Raw genomic sequence first — 15,175 nt, forward strand, 5'->3', positions numbered from 1 at the left:
TCATCCCCACTTACCTTATTGTTGTGACTCGGTCTCCCCTGGTTACGACCACCGCTCTTCTCCAAAATCCCGATGGTCGCGCTTGCCCAGAAGACTCCTTCTTTTCTCCCGGCCGGGCCGCTCGCTGTTCTGAACGTGCACGCTGGCTCTGTACTATACTGGGCAGGAATAAGTCACCATTGCGCATGCACGGAAGCGTGCGCGTTCAGTCCAGCGTGCGGCACGGCCGGGAGAAGACTTCAATCAAGATGAAGCCCGCCCCCAGCCAGAATCCAGGAAGTGAACGCGCGGTGGCAGCAGGTAAGTTTAAAAACGCAAAGTGGGATAACCCCTTTAATGTATAAATTACAAGTTTTACTGAAACCTCTTCCACAAAACTATATATCAGTCTGCTCTGCTCTCCCTGCTCTATAACATGTCTGCAGATTGCATTGCATTCTGTGATGATTAAAGATAAAATAATAAATTACACAAATTTTAAGGGGTTGTCTCACCTCACTAGTCAAGGGCTGCAGCCGTTCCCTACCCTGAACTTTCTGTAACATATGGGGCGGTGCCTCAAAGTTTGATTGATGGCACAGGCAAGTGGCATATTCCTATGGCTGCTAGTGAAGCATTTTCATTAGTAGCTTCCAAATTGCAGACTGTTAGCTCTATACTGTATTTGTATACAGAGAGAACAGTGTCTTGGAGCGGGCACACTGGACAGCTGTGATCACTCTGCCTCACTATGCAGAAAAGTTCCAGTGCTGGAGTGCAAGCCTTGAAAATTTACATGTCATCAGTCACAGGATTAAAGCTGGCAGTGACGATGTCTATTAAAGGTCCAGGGCTATTGAGCAAGCCCTGGACCTGTAATATATTCTAAGGGCTGAGTGAAGTAGCTGTGTAGAACATCTCCAAGGCTACTGCACATGTCCTGGTGCTGTTCTACACACACGACAAGCGCTGATGCAAGGTGGATAGGAAGAGAGATGCTGTGCATTTGTGCCTATGCGTGTTCCTGGCCCACCAAAGACGCTGGATGGATGCGGTGTGCAAGTGCAGCCACTGCTGCTGGATTGCAGCAATGGCTGTAACCCCTGAAAACGAGCGTTGTATCACAGGATTGAATAATGCATTGCAGAAATGAAAGGAGGCAATTTGGATTACAAACTACTGTAGTAAGTGGCTTATACTGAGGTTTTCATTATAATAAGAGCCATTTCATGAGGCAAGAAAACTCCTTTTCAGTTTTTCATCATTTTGTGTTCTTATTCATGTGGTGTACATGTTTGCTAACTACACTGAATACTTTACCCAGCATTCTGGAAAAGTTGTTCCTTTTGAGAAGTACCCTAAAGCAGCAATATTTGGTGGTAGATGATTAATGTAAAAACTTCTCATTTACAAAGACTGTGATAAACCACTTGTGCTTTTCTTACTTCATAAATACAGCTTAAAGTTTTATCTTGGAAAACCAGAACATGACACATGCCCTTTTCTTTTTTTTTTTTTATTCCAAAATTCGAAGCAAGATTTAAAACAGGCGAAACCAGACAATAACATTGTATCCTATACAACTGAAATGATACTTAAAGAATCATTGTTTTGTTCAAAATAAGGAATTTAGGAAAATACATTAAATTAAATCCTTAAGCAATGACCAATTAAATAAAATAAAAAGATCTTTAAGAAAAAGGACAAAAGCAACTTTTATTTTTTCCTACATGTACAAATTGGTAGGAAAACACAAAAAGGTGTGTTCCTTGATCGGACAGTTTTTGCTCTTGCAAAAATAAAGTTTTTCAAAGTCTCTTATGCAATGCTTTGGGTTCTTTCCACTTTCATGTAAGACAGAGTAGACACGTTTAGTCTTTGATGCACATTTTGGGAAGTAGTAATCTGTACTTGTAAGATAGCTACAATGTCAGTGTGCAAAAAGTTGCTTTTTTGTGTGGAAAAGTCCTTATTGCGAATATGTAAGATGAGCAGGTTGTTAGGATTTCCTCTGTCCGAAATGAAGTCTTTCTGCTTTTCCTTCAGTTAACAGCTCGTGGAATTTTAGGAGGCGGGGGAGGCATGAGTTCAGCATCCGTGTCCAGTGCATTTCTTTTAATTTGCCCCTGATTTGCTCCTGTGCATCGATCAATTAATTCAAATAGTATTTCCTTAGTTACTGGATGCTGGATGCTGTTACATACAGCTACCGAGAGAAAAAGTGCGTATTAAGAGATATATCATGCGTACAAGGTAATGAACAATGCACGGGTTGTGAGCGTCATGGCCATAGGGGATGCAGGTGTTGCAGTCACACAAATGTCTTGATGTGGATCTGGTAGTGTAACAAATTCCACCTTTAACAGACTTACCTTTAAAGGGGTTGTCTCACTTCATCAACTGGCTTTTAGTAAGCAGAGAAAGTTAATACAAGCCACTTACCAATGTATTTGTTATTCTCCATATTGCTTCCTTTTCTGTCTGGATTCATTTTTCCATCAGATTATACACGGCTTGTTTCCATGGTTACAGCCACCCTGCAATCCAGCAGTCGTGTTTGCACATTATAGGAAAAAGCGATGGCATCCCTGGTGGCTGGGACTGTGGGAGCGGACATAGACTAGTATTTTTTCCTATAGTGTGCAAGCATGGCCACTGCTGCTGGATTGCATGATGGTCGTAACCATGGAAACTAGCATTGTATAATGTGATGGAAAAATGAATCCAGCCAGCAATGGAGGCATTATGGACAATCACAATACATTAGTAAGTGCCTTGCAGTAATTTCCTCTATATAATAAATGCTATTTGATGAAGTGAGACAACCCCTTTAAGGACAATTTTACACAAGCATATTTTGTGTGTGAAACTTGCTCTTTGTGACAGCAGTATTTTTTGTACTGAACAATGCTCCCATGACAAGAGCTCACAGCATTATAATGATTTATGATGCTCTGTGTTCCTGCCCGACAGCAACTGTACTGAATTGTACTGGAGGCATTATGTGGGTACAACTCGGCACAGCCAAGATTGGGCTGAAACACACATTCATGTGAAAATATGGCCTAAGGCTTAGGCATTTCTTGCAGCAAATTTTTGCTCTACTCATTATCTAAACTAAATGTAAATGGACACCAGTTTGCATCATCTATCACCAGATGGATTGCTCGTGATCAAATGTTTTAAAGGGGTTGTCTCACTTTAGCAAATAGGATTTATTATGTAGAAGTAGTTAATACAAGACACTAATGTATTGCGACTGTCCTCATTGCTTCCTTTGCTGGCTGGATCAATTTTTCCATCATACTGTACACTGCTCGTTTCTATAGTTTAAGAAGGAACAAGGGGCGGTCATTGACGGAAAATACGTGTCACCGAGGTTCCTGGCCTCGGTGAGGTAAGAACCGGGTTTTCCCCTGAAGTGTCAGTTTTGCAGTTGCAGTCTGACACTTCAGCCGTTAGTATGGCTGTAAAGCCAATCCGGGCCGGTTCTTATTGGGAGCAGCCAAAGAGCAGGGTGGGTGCCTGTTCCCCACGGTTCCAGGCCAGGTTTTGGCTGGGATATAAAAACCCAGCCAGCACGTTCAGCTGGGGGGTGGATTATCCTCCATGACAGAGAAGCTGTGGAGTCTGTGTCTTGAGAGCCGCATGCTGGGGAAACAGGCCTCTAAAGCCTGCTGTGGACTGCGGTGTGGAAAACTGCTGACCAGGTGATGGCTTTTTGCACTGTGGACTTTGTGTGGTGTGAACAGGCACCGAAACTGGACACTGTTACTTTTTGCTTGTTTTTTCTTATGTGTGAATAAACACTGAACTTTGCTTTACAACCTTGTTTTTCCCTCTGTACTGCATCTGCTTACCCTGCCTACCAGAGCGAATCCCCACCATGGTTACAACCATCCTGCAATCCTGCAGTGGTGGTCGTGCTTGCACACTACAGGAAAAAACACTAGCTTATGTGCACTTCCATGGTCCCGGCCACCAGAGAGGATGGCGCTTCTTCCTATAGTGTACAAGCACGACCATCACTGATGAATTGCATGGTTGTCGTAACCATGGAAAGGAGCAGTGTATAATGTGATGGATATATGAATCCAGCCAGCAAAAGAAGCAATAATAATAATCATCACTATACATTAGTAAATGGCTTGTTATAACTTTCTCTACATGATAAATGCCATTTGCTGAAGTAAGAAGACCCCTTTAATTCTTTAGAATGTGTGAGTATCAGGCTCTGTTCACGTTCGAGTTAGAAGTGTTGTTTCAGTTTATTTTCATTACTGTGGTGTGGTGACAGTGGTGTTTCACATTTCTGTAATATCTTTTAGTGAAAGATATTTACTTGTACTAGAAAACAGGTTATGAAGAGTCTCCTGGGTTTTGCTAAGGAGAGTCTGTCTTCAGCATTATAATGAACACTTAAGATGCCTGTGTGTGACATACATATACAAGCTTGCCTTTTCTCACTACCCCAAGCCTCTGCCTCACTATATAAGTCCTAAGCACAGGGAAGAGAGCGGAGATCAGGACTGCGGTGACAGTAAGTGTGGAGTAACATAGCATGCTTCCTATTAGTATAGAATGCTGCAGTCTTGCTCCTCTCACTATTTTATCAGTACTGTATGTGCTGGGACAACAGGGAGAGGAGCGTGTTACTGCACACTCCCCATCATCGCAGCACAGCTCCATCCACTCCTATTAAAGTACACAATGAACAGAGCTGTGCAGTTCTGGTGCCAGAACTACTACAGAACAGTTGATCAGCAGGTGAACAATGTGTTGACCATGTGCCAATCAGATATGGTATATTATCCAGCCAATATTAAAGTACTGAAAAACATCTTTAAAGAAGCACTCCCACAAAAATGTTATTCTCTCTTAGAAAGGAACTAGTAAACTGTAGTGAAGGTAATCTTCCTACTGGTGATTGTATTTGTAAGTTATTCACTCCCTTCTAATCCTCAGCTGTGTATTGTGACCAGCAGTCTGATCTCTGACACAGGACAGGAAGTCAGTTACTTCTCCATTCATTCCTATGAGACTGACATTGAGGCTCCCATAGGAATACATAGAGAAACTGGCTTCCTATCCACACATAAGATGCTGTGTTATTTGGAAATTCAGAGTGCTGGTCACATGACACAGCTGAGGATCAGAAGGGAGGAGATAACTCACAAATACAGTTACTGGTAAGAAAATTACCTTCATTACAGTTTACACCTTTTCCCTTACTTACAGGTTAGGGCTCTTTCACACCTGCGTTATTGTCTTCCGGCATAGAGTTCCATCGTCGGGGCTCTATGCCGGAAGAATACTGATCAGGATTATCCTAATGCATTCTGAATGGAGAGAAATCCGTTCAGGATGCATCAGGATGTCTTCAGTTCCGTAACGGAACGTTTTTTGGGCGGAGAAAATACCACAGCATGCTGCGCTTTTTGCTCCGGCCAAAAAAACTGAAGACTTGCCGCAAGGCCGGATCTGGAATGAATGCCCATTGAAAGAACGGAACCACGGTGCAGAACGGAACCATGGAACAAAACCCTATGGAAGCACTACGAAGTGCTGCCGTGGGGTTTCGTACCGTACTTCCGTTCCGCAAAAAGAGAGAACATGTCCTATTTTTTTTTTTTGCGGAACGGCTGGATCGCGGACCCATTCAAGTGAATGGGCCCGTGATCAGCTGCGGCTGCCCCACGGACTGTGCTCGTGTATTGCGGCCCACAATACGGTAATGGGCCGCACACGCCAGTGTGAAAGAGGCCTAAGGCTGGATTTCTATGTTTTTGGTGCAGTTTTTGAAACCAAAGCCATCAATGGATAATAGAGAACACAGAGAATGCAAAAACTGATCCTTCTTCCCTTTTTTAATCCAATCCTGACATTGTCTTCAAATGCAGCAACAAAAACCTGACTGAGGAAACTCCTCTTAAAGACACAAGTGAAAAAAAATCTTCTGAATAACCTGAACTAATATGTTATCAGAAGTAGAAACTATTCTAACTACTACACTACACTGGACTAAATATAAAATAACAGAAATAGATGAGTAGTTGTTCACAGCAACCAATCCAATTATTTTTTAACCTGTCATAGATAAATGACTGAAATCTGGCTAGAAGCTACAAGCAAGTGCAGTGCTTCGTCGTCGTTTTTTTATTTATTTTAATAATAAATGAGACTCAAAATATCAACCTAATACCTATACAAAAAATAAGCCTTCAAAACTACTGACAGCACTACATAGGAGTCAGGGAGAGCGATGCAGACACAGTGACGGTCAAGCAAGTCGCACGGTCAAGGCCCTGTGACTAGAAGCGTCCAGGAGGAAGTCCCCTCATATTGGAAGCCCTGGGCTCTTTGCACCAAATGCTTTTCATCCCTTCCCGCTCTAAGTGACAGCTCTAGCAGTCTACCAACTGGACAGTAGAGTTGTCAGAGGGGAGGGATAGGTAGCACTAAACATGAAAAGGACGGACTCCTGGGCAATTAGGGAAGCAGCATCGGAGGATGAAAACATTGACCTTTCAGTCATGCAACCTGCATGACCATCACTCCTGGTATGTCTGCACCGAAACCCTTATCAACAGTTTTACAGACCCAGAACTGCTGACAGACTCCCTTAAGTGGAACCTATCACATCGAACACATGTTTGAGTTGAGCTACAGGCACGGTGTTACAGAGCAGGAGGAGCGGAGCAGGTTAATGTATGTTTTGTGGGAAAAGGACATTTACATTTCTGCTCACTCTGGGCTACATAGTCATCGAGGGCAGGCTGTCAATCACTGACAGGACCACCTCCTTGACCTCAATGCCGGCAATAAGCATATGTTATGCTAAATCTTTTCCCAAAAAAAACTATATAAATTTGATTAGCTTCTCTGGCTCTATAACATGCTGCCTGCAGATTACATACACACGGGACATATTTTGGTGCGGAAAATCTGCAAAGAATCCGCATGGATTTGGCTGTAGATTTACATTGCAAAGGATGAAATGCAGAGCAGAAATTTACAGCATTATTTCACATGCTGCGGATTTTAAAATCCACCCTGCAGGTCAAGTTGTGTGTGGCTTTTGTTTTTGAATTTGTTACAGCATGTGGATATGAGTTTTTAAAATCTCACCCACTTTGAGGACCCTGTGTATTTTCCACACACAATTCCACTGTGGAAAATCTGCAGAATATCCATCAAGCATTAGCAAATTAAAAGTGGAAGTGCCTTACAGGGTATAGTTATTATTATTCCTGGGACATTGTACTTACCCAAAGCTGTGTCATAGGCGTTTGGAAAGCTTTTATCAACTCTTTGCCGCATGAAGACCCAGCAATTGTTCTCAAACTTGCACTCTATGATTTTATTGTCATATTGTTTTAAGTCTTTAGTTACCTGTTCAGAAACGATGAGAAACAGGAAAATCACCATTACAATTCCATCTGCTCTACAGCCTCTTAAGTTGTCAAAGACTTGAAGATGCACGGGCACAGACGCCTCAAGCTCCGAACGCATCAGACAAGCAGGGCATATAAAAGCTCAGAAGTGAATAGGTCTATCTCTGCACGCTTGATGGCCATTACTTTAAATAGCTGTGACTTGGGATTTGGAGCAAGGCTACAGATTAGATTTTACATATTCTGCTTACACTTAACCGGTTTACAACAATTTTTGCTTTGCTAAACACGATAAAGGCAGAACTCTGCTTCTCTGTATTATTGCCTAAAATAGAAAGGCGATTATGCAGTTGGTGAATTTGACCTTAGCAATTAATCATTATTACTAGTCATCTATATATACTTCTGGAGAAACGGCTAGAGTCAGCCTATGCACTGACCCATATGAATCTTCCTGTTACAAATTAACTGATTATAGCTTTTAACGCATGGATGTTGCAACATGTCCAAACTATTTATTCTACAGGAAATGTGATTGGGCTATCATATGTTAGGAGTAGTAGTCGTGACCCTGTTCAACAGCATTTGAACATCTGTTCTAAAACTGATCGATTCAAGTACATCAGACACTATAAAGGGTATGATTAGTAGGTTCACATCAAGTTTGGGCATTACATTTAGTGGGACCATTTAACATGTTCTTCTGGACATACTGTATATACCAAACATTTGCAACTGTGTGCCTATAGATGCTCTGTATACTGTTACAGTTGACTATATCTGTAATGGACTCACATAAAAAAATGCACATCGTCGCATTTGCAATGAGAAAGTATAGTAGACTACTTTTTACTACAGCTGAAACAAGGTTATCAAGGATACATCAACATGATGGCCAACTGTATGGCAACAAAACATGAAGTATGTGTGGCTTAGGAAAGTCTATGGGCCCATTAGCCATACAGGTCAGAAGAACTGATCTGAAGTCTGACATGGGGTGTCTGATCAGAGGTCTGACATGGGGAGGTCTGATCTAATAGAGGGGTCTTATCTGAGGTGTGACATAGGGGTCTGATCTAATATAGGGGTCTGATCTGAGGTGTGACATGGGGGTCTGATCTAATATAGGGGTCTGATCTGAGGTGTGACATGGGGGTCTGATCTAATATTGCATGCCCTCTGAAACAGAGGGCATTCAATATTTGGCTGTCATCCACAACTGCATTTAATATGTATACTGTACACGGTACACAGCTGTCTTTAAAAAGTTTGTGCTTTTTATTCAAACTTTTTTTTAAATTACTTTTCTACACAGTCAACTTCCTTTGTGATATATTTTCCCACCACTGTACCACATTTTTTTATGCAATCAGCAAAAATGTTTTTGGTTGAGTGTGTAGTCACTGATGCTTTCACATCATCACATGAAAATCTTCTTCCCCTTAAAGCTTATTTGACCGGTCCAAAAAGGTGAAAATCAGATGGTAATTGCTAAATCTGGACTATAAACTGAGTGTTTCATGACCTCCCACTTTAATTGTTTGATGGTTTCGATTGAGTTGGCAGCAGTGTGGTGGTAGGTGTTGTTGGCATACCTTCTGTTCTCAAAAAGTGCATGATAAAACACTGTTCCTCTTTCGTTTCGCAGCCATCTTCACTACAGCATGGCAACACTTATAATAAACTGCAGAGTCAGCTGGCATGCCTGACAGACTAATGACATGGCGCTCTCAGACACGACCAATTACTCCTACTCGCTCGCCGTTTTCAAAAAAGGTGCAGAAACTTTGTGAAGACCCCTCATATTTTCTGTGAGCACAGGGCATACCATGTATAAAAATATAACTTAATCATTAATACTCATAGAAACCTTCATGCAACTTTGTGAGAAAAAAGCTATTCTGCTTGCAGTTTGAATAATGTGTTATCTTTTTTGTTTGTTATGATTGTGCTAGTACTATGGAGGGCAATTATCACTGCAGGTGTATTTGATTATACTTTTTAGATTGGACTCGGCATAGTCCCGTTTTGACAAATTTCTGAAAATGTTGCACCGTTATAATATATGTGGTGCAAAAGAAGTTGGCTTATAGTGTGCTACAATTCATAGCTTTACAAAAAAATCACAGATAATAAAACACTTAAACCACACCCATTTTTGTACTTCAAATCTCAAAGTGGCACTGGAAGGTGCAGAAATCGAAATGTCGCAAAAAAATTTTTTTGCCAATATTTGATACCAAAATACTGGTGTGCCAGGTTTCATAATTCCAAAGAACTATTGCCTGTCAATGTAAGTTGATTATATAATGCTTCTGGCATGGTCTAACAGAAATCTCCAGTCCTAGAAGATGCAGCAGGAACACTGCTCTCTATAGCAGTGACAGTGCCCACAAGATCATGAAGGAACTCACATGTGATGGCTATATAAGGCTTAAAACCAGTGACAGGTGAAATTAAGAAAACATAATTTAATTACAATGGGAAATGTAAAGGGAAAGGATATATTACACAGCAAGTAAACAGTCAGTCAATTTGTTGGAAGCGGGAAGTGTTGACTTTGACATGAGCCAAATTGAGACTCATAGATGATTGGGTCAGAGAATCACCAAAACTGTGGGGTTTACATATCTATCAAGTGTCCGGAAGTGCAACTCTTGAACAGAAGACAGGGTCATGGATTCCACAGATCCATGGAGGCCCAAACACCAAGCAATTTAAGGGCGGTGTAAATCACTTTTAAGATCTGAAAGTCAGACTCAAAGGTAGATGTTTCTTATATACACAAATGTATGGAAAGGTAACAACCTCCTGTATTCTTCATATGTCTTGGCTGTGGGGTAGAGGGGCAGGACGGAAGCATCCAAGCCCATCTATGTTTTGCCAAAACCTACATGAAGTCTGCCAAAAGCATGTGGGAAAACGTGTTATGAAGTGATGAGACCAAGGTTGAACTTTTTGGCCATAATTCCAAAAGGTATGCTCAGCGCAAAGCCAACACTGTGCATCAACAAAAGAGCACCATATCAACAGTAAAGCATGGTGGGGACAGCATTATGCTTTGGGGATATGTTTCTTCAGCATGAACTAGAGCTTATATTTGGCACAAAACATTCAGATCTCTGCTAAAAGCCTGAGGATGAAGAGGAATTTCACCTTTCAACATGACAACAACCCAAAGCAACCTCCACATCACCAAAACAAAGATCAAAGTTTTGGAATGGCTCAGCCAGACACTTGACCTAAATCCAATTGAAAATCTGTGGGTTGACCTGAAGAGGGCTGTACATAGGAAATATCCTCGCAATCTGAGAGATTTGGAGCGCTTTTGCAAAGAAGAGTAGGTAAAGATTGGCAAGTTAAAATGTGCCATGCTGATAAGACTCCTACCCAAAACGACTGAATGCTGTCATAAATTCAAAGGGTACTTCAACAAAGTATTCATTTTAGGGTGTGCATATTTATTTTTCCACCCTAAAAGATTTTTTTTTTAATTCCAATTGAAATTGTGCAGATTATAGGTGGGAAAAGTTCTGAAATTATTTTTGGGCATTTTAATAGGGGTGTGTAGAATTTTTATATTGACTATCCACTGTGTGTGTGTGTGTGTGTGTATATATATATATATATTCATATAGCCTTCAGGTAAAGCAATCTCTGGAGTTGGTTTGCATTCACCAGATAAAAACATGCATTTCATAGTAACATGGTTTATGAAAAATCTTTCCTTTAGAAAAAGAAAAAAAAAAACAGCATTCCTATAATCGGAAAGTAGACATTCAAAATTACAGCAATTTATCCACTTAATGATGTAGAATGCAAACATCATTTTTCTTGACGCCTTTGTATTGTGCTGCCTAAGCTCCTCTTTGCCAGGGTTGAGAATTAAGGGATCTAAGTGTGGGGTCAGTGAGGCATCTTTAATTCTCAATTAACTGTAAAATCTGCAAAATCAGCCTCCCGTTCTAGCATTCAAGCAGGTGTTTGGGTCTGAGCCTACAAGAAAAAAAAAGGCATTTTCCTCTTCAGCTGGTAGGCACTGGACATGTACATTTTCTCACATGCCAAAGCTAAACCTGCTCAGGATTAACCAATCCTATGATCGTGCTACAAGCTTTGGAAGGAACATTCAGAGTAAATGGAGATGATTATATTTGGGATCTGCACAAGGAGAATACATATTTCTATTCTTGTCCAGAAATGACAATTTTGCACTTGCTGATGCATTCGGTGGGTAATGGTTGGGAGTCTGAATTGCCTGTAAGTATATTATTAGGGCCACTTGTAAAGACTGTAATTCTCATTTCAATTAAGTATTTGGCCAGTTATTTTTATGCAGTGTATGTGACCAGTAAACCCTCATAATAATTCATTAATTTGCACATATGCCAATTTTTATAAACCCTACAAGAATATTATTTTTTTACAATGTTAATAACGAGGAAGAAACATAATAGAAACAGTAAGCTGGCATAAAAAAGACTGATTGGGGCAGAGGGCATTTTTAGCTTCAGAAGACCTCATTTCAATATTAACAGCACTTTTATGGTGCTGCTCCAATTCTGACAAACTGCGCTCATTAAATTACAGATTCAATTAAGTATCAAATGGGTACTGGGTAAAGTCAGTCAGGAATATCGATAGAAATGAACTCGTGCACTTAATTCTTAGATCACTTGCTATCATTTCCATCTACACTTTTTACCTTTGACTTGTGACCCTTTTATGACAGAAGATGCCTGTGATGAAACGGGATTTTGGCTTTGAAAGCATTTATGTTATCTAAGAAATACTGCTTATAATGATTGTAATTTGCAATTGTATGTCATTCTAGTCTTGGCATTCACTGCTGTTAAGGCTCTTTATGTATCCCGATGTTGCCTTGATAGGAATTTAAATTGCATGGATGCCATCTGTCTGGATTATAATCTCGGATGCAAGATATCAGCAGATCCACTTTACCAAACTACATGCTACTCCCTAAACCTGGAAAGCATCTCTCCTGAACAAGGTCTCTTCTGGAGCACAGAGTGAGCTGCTAGATCACATAGAATTTGGGAATTCTCCCAGTACTGAAATGTTTTTGTTTTTTTTCACATTCGGTGCTTTTGCCAAGTCCTATCAATTAAAAGAGAAAATTGTCGACTGATGAAAATGAAAACATTAATGTGTTAGGTTATAGGAGTGTGTGATGAAGCGCTGATAGCCTAATCTTCATTATGGAAACGCTGCCCTTGAGCTTCCGTATAGTCTTATCTATAAACAATGCAAAATGGCAAGGCCCCAAATCGATAACCAGGTGATGGGTGGGTTCACACAAAGCTATTTTTTTAAATGAAAAATGCCATGTTTTTAGGTTTTTGGGTGCAGCCAGATATTGTTCCTCTTTTCAGAGTTTTTTTTTCTTGTGTTTTTCCTTCTACCCAGAACTAAGAAGTAAAATGCTAGCAATAAAAAACATTACAAAAGAACTGAATAGGAAAAAAAAACACAAGAAAGCAAAAATTGCACAATAAACGGCACCATTTTTTTTCTCATGTAACAAATGATAGAGAAAAGTGAAACATACTTTTGCACTTATCTCTCATGGGCAAAGGGAAAATTCTCCTGACACAATCTGTATCGCTCGTGTGAAAAAGCCCTTAGGTTTCTTTCACACATAATTTTTTTGTTTGCTTGCAGAATTTTTGTTTGGCTTTTAAGAAAGTTATGATGTCATGAGTTTTTCATAAGCACATTTGGTGACATTTTATTGCTTAGATATATTTGTGACGTGTATTTTTGGCATTGTTCAAGTCTTGTGGAGCAACTTATGGGAAAAAAATGCCAAGAACATGCAAATATAGAATTTATGAAAACTGGGGCAGATTTATAAAAAAAAAAAAAAATCTCTAAAAACAAAACAAAACAAAAAAACTGTCTTTGTTGCTAATAGCAGCCGATCACAGCACAGCTTTCATTTTTAAGGGCAGTATTACAAAATCAGTTTTTACTTTACACAGTTTTACAAATGTGCATACCTACCATGAAGGCAGACAATAGAAACAGTTTCGGGGCCAGGGGACGCCAAGCACTCTGGCGCTGAACAACTTCTGCTTCTGAAATAAATTCACAACATTTTCTGGCAACTAGGGAATGCTCAGTGCGTAGATTTTTACAGCTTCCATTACTTTCAATGGTAACCGTATAAATTTTGATGCAATGCACTCCACCTAGTATTGACGGCAGGCAGCCACTTTTATCATGTATGACATGAAAGGAATCAGAGGATTTAGAGCTGTATGGGGAAGATTTATCAATGTATTTATGCCAGCTGTCTGGAAGAGCTATTAATTAAAGGGGTATTCCCATAATATTTTTTCATGGTATATATCCACAGGATATGCTCATGGAGATAAAAACACAAAAACAAAAACCAAAAACAAACATACCATGACATTTTTGGCTGCTACCAGCAAATTATATTCCAATGTAGGATAGGCTGTCTGTCCTGACAGACTAACTAGTAGTTCAGTAGTCTCAATAATTATAATGTCGTGAACTGAGTGTTCCTTGTGAGATCTAATAATACGTAACCTTTATTAATCTCTTTAAAATAAGTAGGGATAATTAGGTCAGGCCAGAGGTTCCAGAGGCTGGGGGTCGCTCATTTCAGGACGAGTACTCCGATTACAGCCATTTAGCCCATCTCCCCACTCAAGACTTGAGTTAGGGTCAGAGACAAGTAGGCTTAGCTGTATAGTAAATACTGAGCATCATCTGCAGATCTCGCCTAAGAAGCAACCCCCCACCGCAAACTGCAAAGCCCTCAGTAGGACAAAAGACCATAGAAATACCCTTATCCTATCAAAGAGTTATATGCACCAAAGTGCGTTTGTAAGAATTTTAGTAACACCGTCTCACTTATTTTAAAGAGGTTAATGAAGGTTACGTATTATTAGATCTCACAAGACACACTCAGTTCACGACATTATAATCAGCAAATTATATTGTGGCAAACTTTTTGAAACCTCCTGCACCAAAAACCAAAAAGTAAGTACGATTGTGAAGTACTTGATACTAAAAAACAATATTATCTACTCCATGGGAATCTTTTGGCACTTGCCCTGTCCCTGTTGGTAAGTGAAAAAGAAACAGTAAGAATGGGGGAGCGAAAGGGTAAAGAACAAATCATCAGTATTATCCTTTATCAAGCATGTGCAAGGGATATAAACCAAAATGAGGGTCATTTACTAAAGATCAGAGTTTTACATTCTGGTCTTAATAAAAATAAAAACTGCTGCTGGAAGATGCAACCAATTTACTAACAGGTGCACGCTGCTTATTACATCTATGGAATCTTCTGCTGTCCGTGTGCCAGAACTGAAATCTATTTCTGGTGTGATGTACAACCGTTTTTTGGTCGGGTTGTGCAGATCCCGACAGTGGCACATCGCATTTCACCCACACTGCATCCGTTTTTTTTGTAACAGCAGCAAGAGTGTCAGAAATAGCAAAAAAAAGTTGCAAAATCTGTAGAAAAACAGCACTTGCGACATTTCCATGCTAGGAAACAGGTGTAGCGGTATGGTAAATGACCCCCAGTGTGTTCAATATGATTCTTATATTTCTTTACGGACATCACTTGAGGTAAAATTACATGTGCTGTAAAAAATATTAACTATAATTAAATATAAACCTATCATAATAGTCAACCAAAAGAAAAGCGTAACAAAAAAAAATTGTTAACCTTAATTGAACAAAAAATAGAAAAAAGCTGAAAATAAGTACAAATTCTTTACGTAAGTTTCTTAATAACTATG

General features: G+C 40.0%; 1 protein-coding gene across 1 annotated transcript in view; it reads right to left on the reverse strand.

Annotated features, from left to right (window-relative positions):
* Nucleotides 1-1,503: 1,503 nt before the first annotated feature.
* The window catches only part of RNGTT (RNA guanylyltransferase and 5'-phosphatase), a 392,929-nt gene continuing 379,257 nt past the window's right edge, over nucleotides 1,504-15,175 (reverse strand). The window contains exons 15-16 of the mRNA XM_044290779.1: nucleotides 7,248-7,371; nucleotides 1,504-2,185 (exon numbers count right to left, since the gene is read on the reverse strand). Of these exons, the coding sequence (XP_044146714.1) occupies nucleotides 2,022-2,185; nucleotides 7,248-7,371 (288 nt within the window). The 3' untranslated portion in view covers nucleotides 1,504-2,021. The remainder of the gene's footprint in view (nucleotides 2,186-7,247; nucleotides 7,372-15,175) is intronic.

The sequence above is a fragment of the Bufo gargarizans genome, chromosome 4, assembly GCF_014858855.1.
Source record: "Bufo gargarizans isolate SCDJY-AF-19 chromosome 4, ASM1485885v1, whole genome shotgun sequence".
In the NCBI taxonomy this organism is placed as follows: domain Eukaryota; kingdom Metazoa; phylum Chordata; class Amphibia; order Anura; family Bufonidae; genus Bufo; species Bufo gargarizans.